The sequence below is a fragment of the Plutella xylostella genome, chromosome 7 (assembly GCF_932276165.1).
Source record: "Plutella xylostella chromosome 7, ilPluXylo3.1, whole genome shotgun sequence".
Taxonomy (NCBI): domain Eukaryota; kingdom Metazoa; phylum Arthropoda; class Insecta; order Lepidoptera; family Plutellidae; genus Plutella; species Plutella xylostella.
Genome location: NC_063987.1, coordinates 770742 through 791608, shown reverse-complemented (window position 1 = coordinate 791608; position 20867 = coordinate 770742). Strand labels below are relative to the sequence as shown.

Genomic DNA, 20867 nt, shown 5'->3' with positions numbered 1-20867 from the left:
ATAACATACAGCTGTCAACAAGGAAACTATAGACTAATACTAGTAATACTAACTCTAAATAGCTTGGTTTATTATAATACCTAATCCCTACACTATAACTCAAATAGTAAGCCTTGCAAAATTATTAAGCCATTGAAATAGCGAGTTAACAAAATATAGCACGTTGACAAAATATAGCAGTTTAACAAAATATAGCAACTTAGCAAAAAATAGCAACTTAGCAGTAAGCTATGAAAATGAAATTAAATGCAAGCTTGTGAAGCAATGAATATGATTTGACAGAACAATAAAATGAAATCAAATGGTTACTTGTTTATACACAATAAAAGTTATTACTGTAACGCGAATATTCGATGTAAATAATCTCAGAGAATTAACTAGGTATGATTTCTTTCAGTTAACTTTAAATGCAATACCTAACTGAATATAATAATTTGAAAACCAACTTGAAACATTATGTATTTACTGAATATAAAACAAAATATTGTTTACGGAAAGCGTAAATTACATAAGTACCTACTGTTAAGAGAGAAGATAAAGAAATACCTACAATGCGCGTAATAATCTAATAATCTGTATATGAGCCAAAGCGGAATGTAAACAAGTTAACTAAACGAAAGCGAAGCTTGTAATTATATAAAGCAAAGTACTGCTATTGCTAAAATAATCTATCATACAGCGATAAGCGCTAATTAAAAGAAATAAGCCTAACTAGGAGTATAGTGACAATACGGTAAGATCCGCTGCAGATGCAAACTGACTGTCACAATACCCGTGAACCGTGTTAGCACGAGAAGTTGTACCGAATTGTGCTCGGTAGCGACCGATCATGTAAGACGACTGGCCGCTGGAGCCGGCCGCGGCCCTTATATACCGGAGCGACGAGCGTGGGGGCGAGGCGCGTAGGTACGGTGGATGCGTAGCGGTGACTCATGATGCGACTCGATGGTGTCGCGCGCGGATGGTATGTATGAATTAGGTGTGTTACAAAAGTACATATTGTTAGAATTTGTTTGGTGTTGCATCACCCTGTATAGCCCTGCTATTGATTGCAGTCAAAAATAATATCGAGTAATGCTGTATGTTTAAAAAAACACGGTTTTCAAAGTCATAAAAGGTAATAGGGCATAGATAAATTTCCTTCAAACAATTTTTCATCGAGGTCGTTTTGTACTAAAATAGCAATAACTTTTTTGTTAATTGAAACAATAGCAACGTTTCATACCATTTTGGAGACTGCATTAAATGAGCAATCTTTTCAAATGAGGTGCCAGGTTTGCGTGGTATATTTTTTTTACAGTATGTAGAGTCAAAGTTGTTTTTTAAAAAATACGATTACCTTTTCTGACTTTGAAAACCGTGTTTTTTTTAAACATACAGCATTACTCGATTTTTTTTTACTGCGATCAATAGCAGGACTATACAGGGTGATGCAACACCAAACAAATTCTAACAATATGGATTTTTGTACCGGCGGCACGCAAAAAACTGATCCAAGGTGTCGATTTTCAGAAAAATTATAAAAGTGTCAATATCTCGAAAATTATCGAGTTTTTGCTAAGGTCATATTGTGATATTCTGGCCTCTCATGAGCTGACCTATCAGCCCTTTAAGGGATGACGTTGACTTTTGGGACACCCTTTATGTATTCGGGGGTAGAAGTTGTTATAATAATTAATGCTGCTGGATTGAATACTTATGTAGGTACGAAGTGGTCCACATTGCATTGGCAGGTGATGAATCGAACATCTATGAAAATTATTACTATTCATTCGGGGAGATATCTGAAAGGATAATTTATATAAAATAATAAATAACTGAAGAATGTTTTGAAAGATCATAAGAGTGTTTTTTTTCATCTTTTAGTACATTTTTATGAAGCTCAAGAAAGCACTTCCCTAAGGAAAATACAAAAAGAGGATGCGCCCAACGTGGGGCTCGAACCCACGACCCTGAGATTAAGAGTCTCATGCTCTACCGACTGAGCTAGCCGGGCTGGTGACTACTAACGCGAATTTATCGATTACGTCGGGTCCTACGTAACGTGAGATAATGCGGGACCTTGACCCATTCTGAAATTAGCATACTATTGATAACGTGACGAGAATACTTTGCTTGTGTTGACTATTATTATTGTGCTAGGTTGAGTAACAGATTTGCCTATCATATTTTCAGTAACATTATTAATGTAGAATAACGTAGTTAGACTAGTAGGTATTTTGAAAATACGACTTTGAAGTCGTCATCACGCTAAGACATTGTGCTATATGATAATAAGAACAATGTGCTTTTAGTATTGGCGTTAAGAAATATATAGCCGTTATCCTACCAGGTACCAGCTACCTACGTCTCGCTGAAGCCGAGTTCATACGGTAATAGTATGCCTGATCTTAGCCCGCTCGATTGAATACATAGAGCAAGATCCGATTCCGCTAATTTTGCTTGTCGTTATCGGAAAGCGCACGGCTTGCGTAATACAGTGTATCCAGTAGGAAAATTCACTTTTCATATTTGAACTACGCAGCAACCGTTAGCCCGAGAAAGTCAGGAGGGGTCTCAATCGACGCGTCAGGAGTGCGGGTTTGCCGTACCCATGGAGCATGGTGCTTTTGCTGTTGAAGCTTGCTTTAGAGGTGGTGATTCGTGCGCTGCTGCGCTTCGGAAATTTTGATCTCAATACAATATTCGCCCAACATGTAATTAATTTTGGGATACCCAAAGTGTAAACCTTTTGAAAAAGTGGATTAAAAAGGCCAGTGAAGCTGGTTCTACCATTAATCAATCCATTTTGGGCCTGCACACCTGCTGAGCCGAGCATGCTGTACATTATGTGCACTGAGTAAATGATTAGGACGTTTTTTTTTTATAATGAGAATGGCCATGCTTTGACGGTCATTTCGGAGCGATATAAGATTATAATTGAATTTTTATTGCTCCTATTGTAAGTACAGACCACCTTATAACAGAAAAACACGGTTATAACAGGATGGGACCACTTTTCATACCTCCAGGGAGTCAATGGACACGGTTAGGGCACTTTTTCCACAAAAATTGATACCGACTTTAGGAGACATCTGCAGGTCGTCCAGGTCACCCGACCTCACTTCATGCTATTATTTCCTGTAAAGCTATGTAAATTCAAAAGTGTATTCAAACAAACTACGAACACTAGCGACTCTGAAAGAAAATATCTGGCAGTAAATAAACAATATCTCCCAACAACTCTGTAAGAGTTTTTTGGCAAATTTACGTGTTTGATTAGAAGAGTGTGTACGATGAGATGGTAAACAATTAGACGAAATGATATTTAAAAAATAAAACCCGCTGAGTTTCTTAACATTTCCATATTAAATACATTTGGGTATTCATTAATTAACCGACTTCATTTAGTATTCTTTTTCTTGAATCGAAAAGTGAACTTTCCTACTGGACACCCTGTACATGATAGCATTATTACGAGTAGCATCCGAACAGTCACTCATAAACCGCGTACTTTTATAGCTTTACTACGCGGCGTCGCGTTATAGAAAGGAAATGAAAGTGTGCTAATTCAACTTACCAACTCTATCCACCGATTACTGGTACCGATACTACGTTATTGAAACTGGCAGTAAGTCAGAGGCTCTCACCTGATGATGGCGTCTTGCAGGGTGCCCTGGAGCTCTATCTCCATGTTGGAGGCCTGCGGCAGGCGCGTGTGATGGACGTGGTCGGCGCCGCGCCGGCTGTTGTGGCGGTTGCCGTGGCACTGGTGGCAGTATCTGTGGAAGGGAGGAAATATTTAGATGACATCGTAACAAAACAAACATATCTGTGGAGAAAAAATATAAATTTTCAACCGCATTCATAGAAGTTAAGAAAAGGTTTGTAAACGGTAGGTAAGTAAATCCATACAAAAATACACGAGTTTCGACTCTTAGTGTCAATCGAAAAATCTAAATTCGTGTAGTTACAGGTGAATAATATATAAATAGATGCCTTAGAATAATATACATATAGACTTTGTTTACCTGATGGGATGGTTGCCGTTGTAGCTGGCACATTCAGTGGAGAAGCAAATTGAGTACACCGACTTGTCAGTGGACCGGCAGTTCTGAAACAAACAGTTTATATTCTTTAGTACTTACTATTTAAAATTATTAGTAACACCAAAAACACAGTTCGGGTTGACGTGTTTATACTTAATAATTGAATGACAAACAATTTTATTTATTCAGTAGTGGCTGAATAAGGAAGACCCAGGACAGTGTTGTGAGGCCTATGTCCAGCAGAAGGCAATTGAGCTGATGATTATGAATTCGCACTCTTTGTTTTAATGACTTTACAGATGGACTGACTGGACCTGAAACACCCTGTATGTAGCTGGACCCACCTTGTTCTCGCACAGCACAGACAGAGGCTGCTCTCGTAGCATACAGCTGTAACACCCTGTATGTAGCTGGACCCACCTTGTTCTCGCACAGCACAGACAGAGGCTGCTCTCGTAGCATACAGCTGTAACACCCTGTATGTAGCTGGACCCACCTTGTTCTCGCACAGCACAGACAGAGGCTGCTCTCGTAGCATACAGCTGTAACACCCTGTATGTAGCTGGACCCACCTTGTTCTCGCACAGCACAGACAGAGGCTGCTCTCGTAGCATACAGCTGTAACACCCTGTATGTAGCTGGACCCACCTTGTTCTCGCACAGCACAGACAGAGGCTGCTCTCGTAGCATACAGCTGTAACACCCTGTATGTAGCTGGACCCACCTTGTTCTCGCACAGCACAGACAGAGGCTGCTCTCGTAGCATACAGCTGTAACACCCTGTATGTAGCTGGACCCACCTTGTTCTCGCACAGCACAGACAGAGGCTGCTCTCGTAGCATACAGCTGTAACACCCTGTATGTAGCTGGACCCACCTTGTTCTCGCACAGCACAGACAGAGGCTGCTCTCGTAGCATACAGCTGTAACACCCTGTATGTAGCTGGACCCACCTTGTTCTCGCACAGCACAGACAGAGGCTGCTCTCGTAGCATACAGCTGTAACACCCTGTATGTAGCTGGACCCACCTTGTTCTCGCACAGCACAGACAGAGGCTGCTCTCGTAGCATACAGCTGTAACACCCTGTATGTAGTTGACGACCGAATGGCGTAGTGGTTAGTGACCCTGACTACTGAGCCGAAGGTCCCGGGTTCGATTCCCGGCTGGGGCAGATATTTGTTTAAACGCTGATATTCGTTCTCGGGTCTTGGGTGTTGATATTTATATTTAGTATCTATCTATCTATGTATTTGTGTAGATATATCAGCTGTCCGACACCCATAACACAGGTTCTGCCTAGCTTGGGGTCGGATGGCCGTGTGTGAGATGTCCCCACATATTTATTTATTTATGTAGCCGGACCCACCTTGTTCTCGCACAGCACAGACAGCGGCTGCATCGGGTGCAGGATGTCGAAGAAGCGTTGGTCGGGGTGTTCGCGGTGGATCTCGTTGGCGCACTCGATGCACAGGTACAGGGGAGGGGGGGAGTCTGACGCGAAGGTCACGCTGATGCAGTGGTCGTAGCATACCTGGGGGGAGTAAAAAAACCCTTTTTATTTTTAGAAAGAAAGAATGGTATAATACTATCATTGGTAGACAAAAGCGCACAGACTCCGTTGGCTCGGTAATTTGAAACGAATAGGACATTTAAGACGTGACAAAAGTTTTGCATCGCGCTCACTCACATCGCGCAGCCTCAAGAGCGATCGTATCGATGGCGTGACGTGGTGCTAGCATGCGCGAGGTTCAGGCTATCGACTGGCAGGACACAGCACAAGACCGAGGAAAATAGCGAGTTCTTGTATCGGAGCGAGACTCATTTTAGGTCGCTGCTGCGACAGCGGTGTAAGTAAGTACTATCATTGGTAAAGTAAGTAGTGTCCTATATAATTTTTTCAACCTACTTTGGCAGCCTCAGCGGAGCCGGCGTTGGGACACGCGTCGCGCTGACACAGGAACGGTGCCAGGTCGTCTGGAATATAGGAAATAAATTAATTAAGCATCAATATTTAGGCAATAAAATAAGTAGGTAACTATTAGTCGTAAAGATAGAGTAAATAAATTATAATAAAATATAAAATACAGAAAGATGATTTTTTACTAGCGACAAAGCTAAATAAGATCACACACTTTATACAAAGTAACTTGGTACGCGCGAATTTCTATACCGTTGTGAAGATTTGTATTTCTTTTGGCCTGGCTTGGCTTCCCGAATATTATATAACACTCACTAGTCCTGCTGGTGGGCGGCCTCCTGTCCTGCAACTTGTCGTCGGGCGGCGGCCAGTAGTGCAGCAACAGTCGGGCCGCAGACAGACGCGCTCGGGCTGACCCGTGGGCCACCACGAGTAGCAGGTCACGGACCACTGTGCTCTTCATGGACATGAGGCACTCGAGGAGTTGGCTGTGGTGCGCTGGGGAGGAAGAAGGGAGGTTTTTAGCCGTGGTACTTGGTTGGGTAAGCGAACGTTTCTTGCCAGAGATACGGTTTTCAGTCCCGGCGGTTTCAGTTCTTTGGAATTTAAGTATAATCACAGAATAATAACTAGTACCAGGTACAGAAGTCCATCTTCGCAATGGCTATCAAAGAAATATGACACCATCCCATAAGCAATAAGATCTAATTTAAATCGCGCTCCAGCCGCACACGTTTTTATTTACTTACATACTAATTTATTTTTGAGGGAATATGCGCCTTATTTCACTGGACTACGGTGCATAATAAGTTATACGTGGTTATACGCATTGAAAAAGAAGCCACCTTAGGGTTGGCTCAGCACCACAACTTTACTAAGCAACGGATTGAGTTTGTATTTAAAAAGAATGTCATGATATTAAAACAAAATAATTTGAATTTAGAATACAAAGCTATTCCAAACTTTTTTTCTATTGGAAATAACCAGTAAAAACAATGACAATTTCATAGTTAAGATATTTTGAAGTAAGTACCTAAAACATTTAGACCTGGTTTCTCATGATTCTGTTAGTTACAGTCTCAATAACGGATTTGCTGACGACGCGTTTAAGGATTATTACCCTTGTTAACTGGATGAGTCCCACGACGAAAATCTAACAGACCATTCATAAATCCAGCATTATGTGTATCATTCACTCATTTCCCTCACACTTCACTCAATATTCTGTCATATTCATATAAATTTGTTGTCTATGTCTCTGTGATTTCAAACAACCTCAAACAACTAAGCTTTTTGGTTTTGAGGTTGCCATGGTTACTATTTCTACCGAGGTTGTTTTTTGACATCCGTCATTGAAAATAATATTATTACGCCATGCCCTTTGAAAAACAATACAACGAACAAGATGGAGTGTCAGTGCAAAAGAAACTTCTCGGGAAATATCATATCAATTTCTAAGTAAGGTCCTTTTTTAGGGTTCCGTAGCCAAAATGGCAAAAACGGAACCCTTATAGTTTCGTCATGTCCGTCTGTCCGTCTGTCCGTCTGTCCGTCTGTCACAGCCGATTTACTCGGAAACTATAAGTACTACAGTGATGAAATTTGATTGGAATATGTGTTGTATGAACCGCTACAAAAATATGACACTAAATAGTAAAAAAAAGAATTGGGGGTGGGGCCCCCCATACATGTAACTGAGGGATGAATTTTTTTTTTTCGATGTACATACCCGTGTGGGGTATCAATGGAAAGGTCTTTTAAAATGATATAAAGTTTTCTAAAAAACATTTTTCTTAAAGTGAACGGTTTTTGAGATATCAGCTCTCAAAGTCGTAAAAAGTATGTCCCCCCCCCTCTATTTTTATAACTACGGGGTATAAAATTCTAAAAAAAATAGAGGTGATGCATGCTAATTAACTCTTTCAACGATTTTTGGTTTGATCAAAGTATCTCTTATAGTTTTTGAGATAGGTTGATTTAACTGTAATTTTGGTTAAGTTATTGTGCTTACTACGGAACCCTTTGTGCGCGAGCCCGACTCGCACTTGGCCGGTTTTTTAAATATTTTGTTAGAAGATTTTTCACTTAATTCAATAGTTCTCATTAAGTCATTAGGTTTAACTTCTTGAATCTACCTCTGTGGTCTAGTGGTAGAAGCTCAGCTTCATCACCCAGGGATCCCGGGTTCGATTTCCAGGTAGGGCCATCAATTTGTGTTTCTATATTGCGGTTCCAAGTTAGGTTAGGACATTAAATTTAAACTTTTATCTCGGTTTGACATTACATAAAACGCAGACAGTATTTCGCTTCATTTTTTATGTCACACAACATCTAGTTCGTATATTGTTTATCAAAGGCTCTGTTCATTTTTCCATCTTGAATCTTGACAGAATGAGTGACAAGTAAACAACCCGTTGCCTGGTTACGGGTCTTAACCAAGTCTTAGCGGAACCCCACAGCAGCAATCAAATGTATCACCCGATCAAGGGAGTTAACCCCGTGATTTAGCATGGTGGGACACTCAATAACCTTAACGGTCCAACATGTAACCAAACCGAGGTATTTTTAACCTAACCGAATGGTGTGAAATTAGGCCTTAATTTTGTGAAAACATGTTTTTTTTTCGTTATAATTTATATTATGATACAGAACGTGTTAGTTTCGTTAAGCACTAATCCCACTCAGCGCACATTTTATAATCGATTTATTAATACATTTTGAAGGTAGTTGTGTCTGTAAATTTTATACTTTAACGAAAAAATAATTGGAATAGACTTTGATCAACATGGAGAAAAAAAGGGTTTGTAGTTCGGATTAATTTCATTTCAAATAAGGAACGTAGAAGAAATCAATAAAATACTTAGATTAGTTTTACCTGCTTTTTTTCTTTTTATGCCCATTTTTCTATTCATATTTTTTTATAAATACCTAAATACGACATTTATAAACTTGTACGAAATAGGAACAAATAGCGCGCGCGTGTATCGTCTTCCGCTTGCGGCAGCCGACTAGATTCGCCCCCCCGAGGCGGCAGGCGCCAAGCCGGCGCCTGCGTCGCCCACGCGCGGAGTGACACAGGCCTGGTATAATGTAGGTATACCAACGATCTTGTGAAGGGAAACATCGTTAGTCGTGAGGAACCCTGCATATCCAGATTTAGCACATTTGTGGACCAGAGTGGTGGGAAATGATCCAAGAAAGGAAGGGAGTTGAGACCTTGGGAATATGCAAAAAGATTCCATACATTCGAAAAAGCCAAGTACAGGTTCTTACATCCCCAAAGATAATAGAATAGAGGTAAATAGAAAAGATATTACCAAGCGTCGGGCGCAATGAAATGACGTAAGGCAAGTCAAAGCGAAACAGCGCTATAATGACACTAGTAAAATAGGCTATAATAGTATTACCTGGGTTGTCGGAGTGCTGGAACACCATCATGATGATGGCGGCCACGGACTGCGACGCCTGGCTCTCCTCCTCGTCGCCGGAGTAGCGGCGCGCTGGAACAAAACATCATAATTATAATATAATCAATAATATTAGTATTCCATTTTTTTACAGTCTCCCTACGAACGCGGGGGTCAGTATACATATATCACCATCTCTTGTATATTTTTAAAGGAAATAAACATTAGCAATTAACAAGCCTTGAGCAAATAAGTCGCTTGCTTGTCACATCTGACGTAACTTGTATGGATCTGACAGTTATTTGACAGGCGACGCTGTCGCTGCTTAATGTGTCGGTGGAGGTACGGTAGCAGGAGATACAAAAAATCTGAAAAGTTAATTTGTTACTAAATAGATAAAAGTCACCTAATAAGACTCTGAAAAGCGTAGTTAGGCCGTATTAGGAAAGACTTACTAGGACTTATCTATTTCTATAGATATTCTGAAAGTGCTTCTCAGCGCTGGTTTAGATATGTTATAAAAGTCAGTGATTCAAATGCGTTCTTTCTGAATATCACCTTAGTCTAATTCAGCATCACGAGTCACGACACGACCCATCACGTCCTTACTGCTGGGGCTCGGGTGTTCTTCCAATGCAGGAAGGTTTTTAGGGCTAGTCCATTAGTCTAGTCTAGCTGGTCTACCACGCGGGCTGGTGGACCAACGGCGGACTACTATGTCTGACGTGAAAAAACACCTAAAGCCACTTACTGATAGTAAACGGCAGTATGTAATAGCACAGCAGGTTGAGGAGCTCCCGGTGCAGCTGGGCGGGGAACACGGCCACGCAGTACGCAACCAGGTACGGGAGGTGGTCGATCATGTCGCACTCCAGGAACGGCAGCAGACATCCCAGACATTGCAGCACTGCCGAGCCGAACGCTGTGGAGTGGAATGGGGAGTATAGGTTAATGTTGGTGAAGAATTAATGGAAAATAATAGAAAGAAGATCATCCAATAAGGTGTGAACATTAAAGTGTCCCATAGTGTGATGGGCAATGGTGAAAATATGATCTGATATAAATGTCAAAAGACATTAACAAATAGTTCAAATCCAGGCTACTTCGGCTTAACGAAATACGAAGTTTGAGCTGTATTGCAACGTAATAGAGCCTCTGGGCTCAAGTAGCAGAATACATTGGTAGATATAACTCAAACAGTAGAAGTAGAGAGTCAGAGAGTTGAAGTCTCCCAGCCATTACAAAATTGTTCTTTAATTACCCCAAATTTTACCCCTGTTTTACTGGCACAGATGATACCTATCGGGTACGTTATTTCCCTTCCACATAACAATACAGCCTTACCCTGCACCCCATACTGCAGATGCGGCGCGGAGTCCACGAGCTGCGAGATGGCGTTGAACAGCCCCTTGTAGTCCAGGTTGGGGTACAGCCCCATCCGGATGTGGTCATTGCTCGGGTCTCTAAGTAGTTCTAGCGGGGACTTCGGCACGTCTTTCAGGACACCTGCGGTTAGTAGGAAGGGGTTATTATAAGGTAAGTTTCTAGACATTATAGGTTAGCGAATTTCCAAAAGGTCATAATATGATGTTCAGAATTACATCCTGAGTGACGCCTTTTCGGCTTACTATCCCACTTTTGCAACAGGCTGTATAATTAGTCACAAACTTCACCAATACGAGACGATTTAGCGAAGACGTTATTAAAATAATCAATGAAGGAAATAATATATGGTACTCAAAGAAGTAGAATACTAAAACCTAACTACCTACTGTTTGTCTGACTAAGAGGTGACTTGACATTTTGTTTATCAGGGAATAACATCCAAAATAGGTAAAAAACAAACACATAAACTAAATTAATTGCGCTTGAGCACAACACATTTCGCTAGGACACCTTACCAACCATTTCCAAAATATCAAAGCTATTCTTTGTTCAAATTTCGGCCATATTTCCGAGTGAATACAGTACACTTTTGGGAACTAGGCTTGGTTGGCTTAGGTCCAATAACTAAGTTAACTAGTTTATTGAAGCTACCTATTACATTTTAGGGTCTGCAAGGTGAAATATTATGGCAGCTTACAAAGAGTCCCATTTAGAAAAAGGTTCAGATTCACTTAAACTTGAAAGCTTAACTTTTCGATGTGATGGCAAGATTTAACGATAACCAATAGACGAGCTCTCGATAGGAAACCACTAACAGGCAAACATAAAGCTATTGCCCAGTTTCTCACTTGAGAATGTCTAGATAAGCCCAATTCAAGTATGGAATGCAGCTTTGATCGACTGAATTGACATTAAGCAGGACTTATGAACTAGATGATTTATGAACCTAGATTTACGCAAGTGAGAAACAGGGCCAGCGTCGTGGCGCCCCTTGAAAGCCTAGATGTAGAAGTGGTACTTACTCTATTTTCTTAAAGAAACGAATATGAATGATTTTCTATATTTTTAAGAAATGTCTCATGTAATGTAATGGTCCATGTAATTTATTACTGCATTGCTATTGATGATACCTAACAATAAACCACCAATGAACAGACATATATATTCAGAGCCGATGAAGATACTCACTAAGCAAAGTCTGTGAGAAGTACTTGACGGTGTTGGCGATATCCGCACCATTCGGCAGTGGCTGGATGTTGTGCATGAGCCGCAGCTGGCAGTCGTACAGGCTGCGGATCTTTGCTGTGACTGCAACACGGTGGGGGGGTGTTAGCATTGGGGTAGGCAGCGCGGGCATGGCTGGCTATCAATGATTATGGCTTTATGTGTAAATGAAGTGGTATGTATTATTAATTGGATAGACATGTAGATAGCCAGCCATGCCAACTGCGCTGAATGATTTAAGGTGCAAATTCACAGCGGACCATATGAGGTTGCAGCAGATGAAATGTTATAATGTCTAATGGATTCTGTATATTTTTATGGGATCCATTTGGTGACTAGGGACCATGACCCTGGAAGCTTTTCCATTGGAAAGAGATAGGTACATAGAACCCAGTGATGACATAACAACATTAACCAGCTGTAGTTTCATGAACTCTGCCACCAATTAGCAAAATAATAATAAAAATATCTTTATTGTAATAAGTAAAAAACATACAAGGTGGGGTAGCCAATAGCATATTTATAATGTTAGATGGCAGAGAGTTAAGTTGTTTAAAAGAAAAAAAAATGGTTATACCCTGAAACCCTACATTTTTTTTCATCATTGTAGTTTTTATTGAATTATAAACTGTACTACTAACACTTTTTTGGATTGTTGGTCCGTAATAATCGTTTACTAAAAAAAAATAAAAAAATGGTGTACCCACAAATTAATTTATATTACCCCATGTGTATCTGAGTGATAAAATATTATACACATAATTATAAGTTGAGTAACCGTATGTTTAATGTTGATATTCGTGTTAAAATATACATAATATAATAACATTGAAGCATTCATTTATTAATTTAAACATGAAGTCCAGAATCAAACTTAAAGTTCATAACATCAGGTTTTTGTCATGCGAACAGTTAGTTGTACAAGAAGAAATTAGTAGGTAATGGGGATCATCATATCCAGACACTCATGCCAAGAAATAGTTGCCAGTTACAGTAAGAAATAAAATGCATTTATAAAATTATCAAATCCAAGTTTAGAATATGTTTTGATAGGTAGAATGTGGGGTAAGACATTGAAAGTAAATGCACTCTGAAGGAAATCCTGCGCATGTCCTCAAATCTACCAAGACTATTAAAAGAAGGACAATAATCATTGAACACAAACATAAACAAGGCCATTAGCTGACACAGGAAGAGGGCACTACAGGAGACATAAAAGCACCAGTTCATCAAAGTATTATCAGTCCGGGAAGAGCCATCACCAAACAGCAGTCACCAGCAAGGAAACGGACACAAGGCCACCACGGAAACATCATCACCACAGAATCAGGAAGTCACAAAGAGGAAGCCTCGGTATCTACACATCTAGACAAGAGTGCGGTAACAGTCAGACAGGGGAGGTCCGGGCAGCAAGAGACAGAGACAGAGGAGGCGCCGTCAGCCGGCCTCCAGGGGCAGTGCGGGACGCGGGCCAGGCGGTGCACACAACAACACCCCCCGCTCACCTTTCATGTTCAACAGAGGCTCCATGAGCAGCTGCATACTGCCGCGGCCCGGCTCCGTGGCCTGCCGCTGCTGCATTAGGGAACACAAAAAGCACTACGCGATTACGCCGCGATTACCTCTGAAAAATAAAGCCGTTATAACATGCAAGTTAAAGCAGTCAGCACTGGACTCGCCGCATAAAACTGTTTATTATTGAAGCTGAATGAAGAAGGCGAGCTTACATGCCGCGGCCCGGGTGCCCATGTTGATCAGTTGTATCTTGAAACTGCCCTGCATTGAAATGCCGGACTGTCCCGACTGAGGACATGAACAAACAGATCTCGATCGATAGAACACCAAACAAAGTTACACGCGCAAGGTACGGATGTAACGTTTCACTAGCCAGCCATGCAGGCGAAAGAGATGAGACCTAAATCTAGGTTTTCCTATCTCTTCGAACTATTGATCGATCGCGAACGAAACTTTGTTTTGCTAAACGCGCGCATCTTGGAAGGAAATCAAACCAAAACAAACAGACGTCAAATTGACATTTACGTTCAGAAATTCTCAAACTTGACCACTTCCGGTTAAGTCTCAGAATAATAACAGCTTCACAACTCTTATCCACACTTGGTGCTACTGGAGACAGGGGAAACGTGGTTATATTTTAGTTGGTTATCTCAGAAATGGTTGAATTTCGGGAGGCTAATAACATCATTTGGTCTGCACCTTGTGAGTTGTGCATTGTGCATATTATTCAAAACTATATCATAGATGGCGCTGATCGGGTTATCTTCTAAATTCGCTTCTCGTTATGGCAAAAGTGGTAGGTACAGTCCAACTATAAAGTCGTGAAAACTAATTAATAAATTAATTATTAATAATAATAATATTTGTACAATAAATAATTAAATAAATAAAAAAATATACTAAATATTTTTTTATTAATTTAATTTTAATTAATATAATAATGTTTTTTTTTATGTGGTTAACTATAAAAGTAAAAGGATGTTCGATGGTTCAGAGTGAAAACGCGTGCAGGCGTCAGTAATTAGATTAGGTACTTTCTTACCTACAAAAAAATAACTTTTGTTTTGTCGCCTATAGGCGTATGTGGTAAGTATATGTATACCCACTGTCCATCAACAAGTTAACTTGTTTAATGCGGATTTAGGTGGAAAGGAAATGACCTTTAAAGTTGACCACTTATTTATAACAAAGGCTATTTTACTATGGGAATAAATAAAGGTGACCTTGTGATCATGATTCGCCATTCACCAAATACATTGGACTCGGTGGCTCTTTACAAACACGCGGAAATCAATTTGTGACAAAATGAATCATACGAGTACAAACATACGATTATAGGATATACCGTATCGTACACCTACGTATGTGCAATGAAAACCTGAATGTCATGATCATCAATAGGATCCAGCTATTATGATATTCATGATCTCATATTTGCGGGATGCAGGATTTGGCAATGGGCTGGAGAAAAAATAATACTTACCTAAATACCTACTTACCTACCTACCAAAATGGCATTTTTTTGTCACTGAGTTGGTAGTTAGGTATAAAATACTAAAAGTGGTGGATCTGGAGGATGAGTCAGTGACCTAGTTTTTGCTTCATGTCCTTCATGAAAATTACAGCAATTTTGCCTAGAAATAAACTTCACCGGTAATCTGTCCGTTTCTACCTAAATTGACAATTTCTGGACATCAGCTTCACAAGTTAGAGATGGGTAACATAGGTCGAACTAACTGGGCTCAACCGGCACTAGGCTACAGTCTCAGAATCGATTCCTGAAGTTACCTAGTTAGGCAAGATAAGAAATAAATTACTGAACATACAATACGGTTAATATTTCCTGTATGTTATAACGACACTCAATTTAAGTGCGAATTAACCTAGACACAATGGATTCCTCGAATGACAAAATGTTTGATGTCACGCTCCTGTTTCACACTTGTGTTTACAATAAATTGAAAACCGTCGTAATAAGGAAACTAGCGTCATTTATGTGCATTCGGCTCAAGGAATATGTGACCGTTTGAGTGCATATATACATAATATTATTATTCCATAACAGCTTGTCGACAAACTGCAATAGCACTTTTGCAATTTTGTAAAGGTAACTTGCTACCTCCGTGTGATTTACTGTGACTAAATTTATAATACCTATGTATATAATAATTCTTTATAATCCAGGAAAGTTAGACTGACTGTTGCATTAGTGGTAAATATTATAGAGCTATAATTAAGTATACCTGGGGTCATGTCATGGGACTCATAGGTCACTCTCTTTCTGCTTTCTCTAGCTGTCTGTAAAAAGCATGAGATTTTTTTCTTGGGCTGTTAATGTAGTAGGCAGGCTGCTAGAGTAATTTAGCATTAATGTAAGTCTATGAGCAACTGTACATTTGTCCCGATGTACCGTTGCGGCCCAATCAAGATGAACCTGAACGTTGACCAGTCGGGGACAAGCTCGCGTGCTCGCACACGCGGGTTCCGTTAGCTACTACTTTTAACATACTTACCTCGACTTTACATTACATATAGGCACCTAATGTACATATTTACAAACTTAGATTGTTGTGCCTAAAGCTGATTGTCGGATTGTAGGAATGATGGGGGCTACATAGTTTTCAGGATTCCTTTCCATAATATTGTTTTTTAAGTAGCTGGGTGCCATTGTTTGCGCAAATGTTTCTCCGTGAAGTATTCCAAGTACGCCTACCTGGTATTGTCTTTCACAATAACTCACGACAGTTACGACATCATCAGACCTAATCAAATATTCAATTATAATTATCTACGAACAAAGTTGCGTGCTTCATTCTAATTCGAGAAGTCACCGAGTCGTTTCAGCTGATCTCTGATAAAGAGGCTGCGTCCGTGGGAAATCCACTTCTATTCATTAAAATATTTAAAAGTACCATACAGTGACTCATCATCAGTGTAATTCGGAACGGGGCAAAACAAAACCTGTCGACCGTCAACATCATAGTTATACCTACTCGTACACGGATTAGAAATATAAAAACTGCGCCTGATTCGTCTCGGCCGTCACAATTGGTGGACAATAGGGCGTCGCGGCGGCGGCGGTGGCGGCGGCGCGCGGGCGGCACTCCGCGACCTGCCGCCGCGCGATGCCCGCGCCCCGTCGGCTGCTGAGCGCGCGCTGGTGGCGCGGCCGCCGCTCGCCCTCGCCCGACGAGCCGGCACCGGTCCGCGCCCGCACTGTGCCCCGCCCGCGCCGAGCCCGGGCCGCGCGCCTGCACTCCTCGCCCGCGCCGCCGCCGCCGCACGATGACGACGACGTGGAGCTGGCGCTGTCCTCCATGGGGCACCTGGAGTACGTGCTGGCCGGCCTCTCGCCGCCGGCCGAGAGCGCGCCCAACATGTACGACAGCTTCGAGGAGCCGCCGCTCGACATCACCGCGCACATCTGCGCCGACTCGCTGCGGCAGAGCGCGCACGAGCAGATGCGCGCCGCCGGCGGCCGCCTGCGCCTTCTGGATGAGCTGGAGAGCGGCGCGCTGTCGCCGGACGCCTGCGCCGCCGCGCTGCAGGGCGCCACCGACCAGGAGAAGCATGTGTGCCTGTTCTGGGCCGCCTTCCTGCAGCTGGCGCCGCTGCTGCCGCCGCTGCTGGCAGCCGGCGCCGACCCGCTGTACTATGACACGCTGGGACTGTCCGCGCTGCACGTGGCAGCCTTCAGCGGCTCCGTGGAGTGCGCAAGCTTCCTGCTGGCGAACGGTGCAGACCCCAACTACATGCCGCGCTGCTTCTCGCCGCTGCACTGCGCCGCGTTCGGCAACTCGGTGGCGGTGGCGCGGCTGCTGATCGCGCGCGGCGCCAGCGTGCACGCCGCTGTGAAGTACGTGAACTGCGAGGGCGGGCTGCTGCACTGCGCCGTGCGCGCCGACTCCGCCGACTGCCTGCGCCTGTTCATCGCGCACGGCGTGGACGTCAACCAGATCGAGCCGGGCGGCACCAACGCGCTGCACCTGGCCGCCGACCTGGGCATGCTGCAGTGTCTCACCATCCTGCTGGACACGCCGGGCGCCGACCCCAACGTTCGCACGCGCGTGGGTGATCGCGAGTCTACGGCGCTGCACCTAGCGGCTGACGGTGGCTTCGTGGAATGTGTTGACTATCTGCTGACGAAGGGAGCCGATGCGAGCCTCAAAAACCACCGTGGATTCACCGCGCTGCACCTCGCCGCGCGCTCCGCGAGCCTCGAGTGCGTCGAGTCGCTGCTAAGGAAGGGAAAAGCGGATGCAAACGCGATGGACTTCGATAAGCGGACGGCCCTTCACGCGGCTGTTGGTAAGTCGGACAGCGCGTGTGACATCATAGAGACGCTGATCAGCTGGGGCGCCAACGTGAACCAGAAGGACGAGTACGGGTTCACGCCGCTGCACCTGGCCGCGCTCGACGGGCTGTCTACCTGCGTCGAGACGCTCATCTACCACGGCGCTGACGTCACCACAAGGTCGAAGAAAGGCAACTCTGCGCTCAACGTGATAGCTCGCAAGACACCTGCCTCGCTCGCGATGATCACTCGGAAGCTGGACTGCGCTATCACGCTGCACCACTCGCAGTCCAGCAACCGCGAGGTGGAGCTCGAGCTGGACTTCCGCAGCATCCTGCAGCACTGCTACCCGCGCGAGATCAGCTATCTCAACACCTTCGTCGACGAGGGACAGAAGGAAGTATTGTTGCATCCATTGTGCTCGGCTTTCCTTTACATTAAGTGGGAGAAAATTAGAAAGTACTATGTGGCTAGGCTTTTCCTTTGTTTTATATTCGTGATGGGTCTTACGTTGTATGTGTTGACGGCGCTCGCACATAATTGTTACAACGGCAGTAAAGATATGGAGGAAACTATTCAGGAGCAAGAGTTGTGCCAGAAACAATCCATTCTCGGGGATCTGTTGCGAAAGAATCCCTTTGTCATAGAGATGCAGTGGTGGGTGTTGGCCGGAATTACGATATTTGAGATATTCAGAAAAGTGTATGGTATCGCCGGCTACTCGACCGTGAAGCAGTATCTGATGCAATCGGAGAATGTTATCGAGTGGTTCGTGATCGTAAGCGTATTTCTGATATCGTACGTATACACAAACATCACGTACACTTGGCAGAATCACATCGGTGCATTCGCGGTGCTCGCCGGATGGACTAATCTCATGTTGATGATAGGGCAGCTGCCCGTGTTCGGGACCTACGTGGCCATGTATCAGAAGGTCCAGAAGGAATTCGCAAAGCTACTCATGGCATATTCGTGCATTCTTATCGGGTTCACGATAAGTTTCTGCGTCATATTTCCAGACTCTTCTTCTTTCGCAAATCCGTTCATGGGCTTTATTACCGTGTTGACAATGATGATTGGGGAGCTAAATTTAGATTTGCTACTCAACGAGCCGGATGGAAATGACCCGCCCGTTTTGTTAGAGTTTTCAGCGCAGGTGACCTATGTGCTGTTCCTAATGTTTGTGACGGTTGTTCTAATGAACCTCCTAGTTGGTATTGCCGTCCACGATATCCAAGGCTTAAGGAAGACCGCCGGCCTCTCCAAGCTCGTGCGACAAACCAAGCTGATATCTTACATGGAGCTAGCATTATTCAACGGTTATCTGCCTAAATGTTTGCTGAAGATCCTGCATTCCTCCGCCCTAGTGTCTCCACAGGCTTACCGAGTGGTCCTGAGCGTGAAGCCCCTGAACCCGAGCGAGAAGCGATTACCGCGAGACATAATGATGGCCGCGTACGACATCGCTAAAATGCGGAAGCAATACGGCCACACAATATCATCGAGCGGCTCGACCGCGGGCGCCTACTCTTGCTTCAGAAAGTACGAGAACAATAACGATTCTGGTTACCCAGAGTATGGCTACTCCTCAGGGCTTGGTTCCCTACATTCGCGACTGGATGATACCACGGAGAATGTCCGTCAGATGGCTCAGGAGATCAGGGAGTTGAAGAAGGTGATAAACGCGCAACAACTAGTCATCCAACAGGCGCTCGCCGGCGCGATGGACGCCCCTACTTGATCACATAATAGCCGAGCCATTCAGTTTCAATGCCACGTACAAGTCAATAAACTACACATCTGTTGGGTTGTCACATGCGTCCCTTTCGCGATAAAGACAAACAAGGAAAAATTCGTCCTGCCAGTGGAATGTTTTCACCGAGTTGTTGTCTTTATATTTCTATCATTACAAATACTTAAATACCTATCTACAGATAAATGTGGTAGGTATACGAATGATGTAATTATGAAATTTTATCGATGACATTTACATTGGCAAATGAATAAAAGGTAGGCTCCTTTCTAGCACCCCTCCAGCTGCACTGACGACCATACACAGGTAGCCAAGTCATAGTAGTGAATTGGTAAGGAAGGTCGATTGGAACAAATACCTATGTTCAGAAGTTGACTTATGTGATAAAGTACCTAGGTATGTTACACATTCCATGAAGTGCTGAGATACTTTAAAGTTACAGTTTCCAAGAATATACCTAGGTACTTATACCTACCTAGGCAGATGAATTTGTTTAGTTATGTATACCCACATATATTCTCCGGGAACATATTATTATGCGCTAATTTAAATAAGCTTGATAGAGTAGACAGTCACATAAATTATATGTAATAGTTACTTAGGTCTTATTTTTTGTGTAATTAAGTACCTAATATTTATCGCCTCCAAAATTCATTTTTCTAACAACATTAATTTTCTACCTTAACTCAGAAAAAATATAAAACAAACCTTAATACATAAGAAGAGTGATATTTTCGTGTGTGTGTGTGTTGTAAATACCTAATTTAGATTATTCATGTGTTAATTAGTAGTAAATAGCCATGTAAGTAAGTATATAATATGATATTTTATGTAATATTTAGGTATGACGCCGGCCGTTTAAAAACTGTGATGGTAGTTACACTTTTATTTTTTTATTGCATTGTGATATAATCATAGGACAATAAAGTTTATTTTGATTGTCTTTAAAACTGTTGTTTCTTTTCGAGAATTCCTTTATAATTAAGTAGGTACCTTAGTACAAAGAGAAATTTACTACATTTACGTAACGTAAGTCGTAGGTAGGAAGAATTAAAAGTACCTATCTAGGTATTTAGTTTTTTTTATTTTGCAAGATATGGCTCTGTTTTTCACTTTATTAAATATTGGTAGGTACAAGTTATTATTAACTTTACGTTCTCATCTGTGAAACTGACAGAAAGTACAGTCAAAATTCGCGAAAAAAAATATTCATTCTCCATAGTAAATAATAAGTCACGTGACCAACTAAGTTTCTATGGAAAATGAATATTTTTTTTCGCGAATTTTGAAATTCTGATTTCAGTTTCGGGCTTAGATATACCATGCTGCACATGCTGGTTT

The 20867-nt window shown here is 42.5% G+C and overlaps 2 protein-coding genes and 1 non-coding gene across 3 annotated transcripts in view; 1 reads left to right on the top strand and 2 right to left on the bottom strand.

Moving 5' to 3' along the window:
• Positions 1-13971, bottom strand: part of LOC105385038 (protein unc-79 homolog) — a 76497-nt gene extending 62526 nt beyond the window's left edge. The window contains exons 1-11 of the mRNA XM_048622271.1: positions 13692-13971; positions 13470-13588; positions 11929-12048; positions 10699-10860; positions 10106-10276; positions 9355-9447; positions 6263-6445; positions 5936-6003; positions 5396-5560; positions 4011-4093; positions 3630-3761 (exon numbers count right to left, since the gene is read on the bottom strand). Of these exons, the coding sequence (XP_048478228.1) occupies positions 3630-3761; positions 4011-4093; positions 5396-5560; positions 5936-6003; positions 6263-6445; positions 9355-9447; positions 10106-10276; positions 10699-10860; positions 11929-12048; positions 13470-13545 (1253 nt within the window). The 5' untranslated portion in view covers positions 13546-13588; positions 13692-13971. The remainder of the gene's footprint in view (positions 1-3629; positions 3762-4010; positions 4094-5395; positions 5561-5935; positions 6004-6262; positions 6446-9354; positions 9448-10105; positions 10277-10698; positions 10861-11928; positions 12049-13469; positions 13589-13691) is intronic.
• Trnak-cuu lies at positions 1924-1996 on the bottom strand. Its single transcript has one exon. It is a non-coding gene; the product is annotated as a tRNA-Lys (tRNA).
• Positions 13972-16031: 2060 nt separating the features above from the next.
• Positions 16032-20476, top strand: LOC119690856 (transient receptor potential channel pyrexia). The gene has a single exon (XM_038106970.2). The coding sequence runs from the start codon at positions 16605-16607 to the stop codon at positions 19512-19514; it is 2910 nt and encodes a 969-aa protein (XP_037962898.2). The 5' UTR covers positions 16032-16604; the 3' UTR covers positions 19515-20476.
• The last annotated feature ends 391 nt before the right edge of the window (positions 20477-20867 follow it).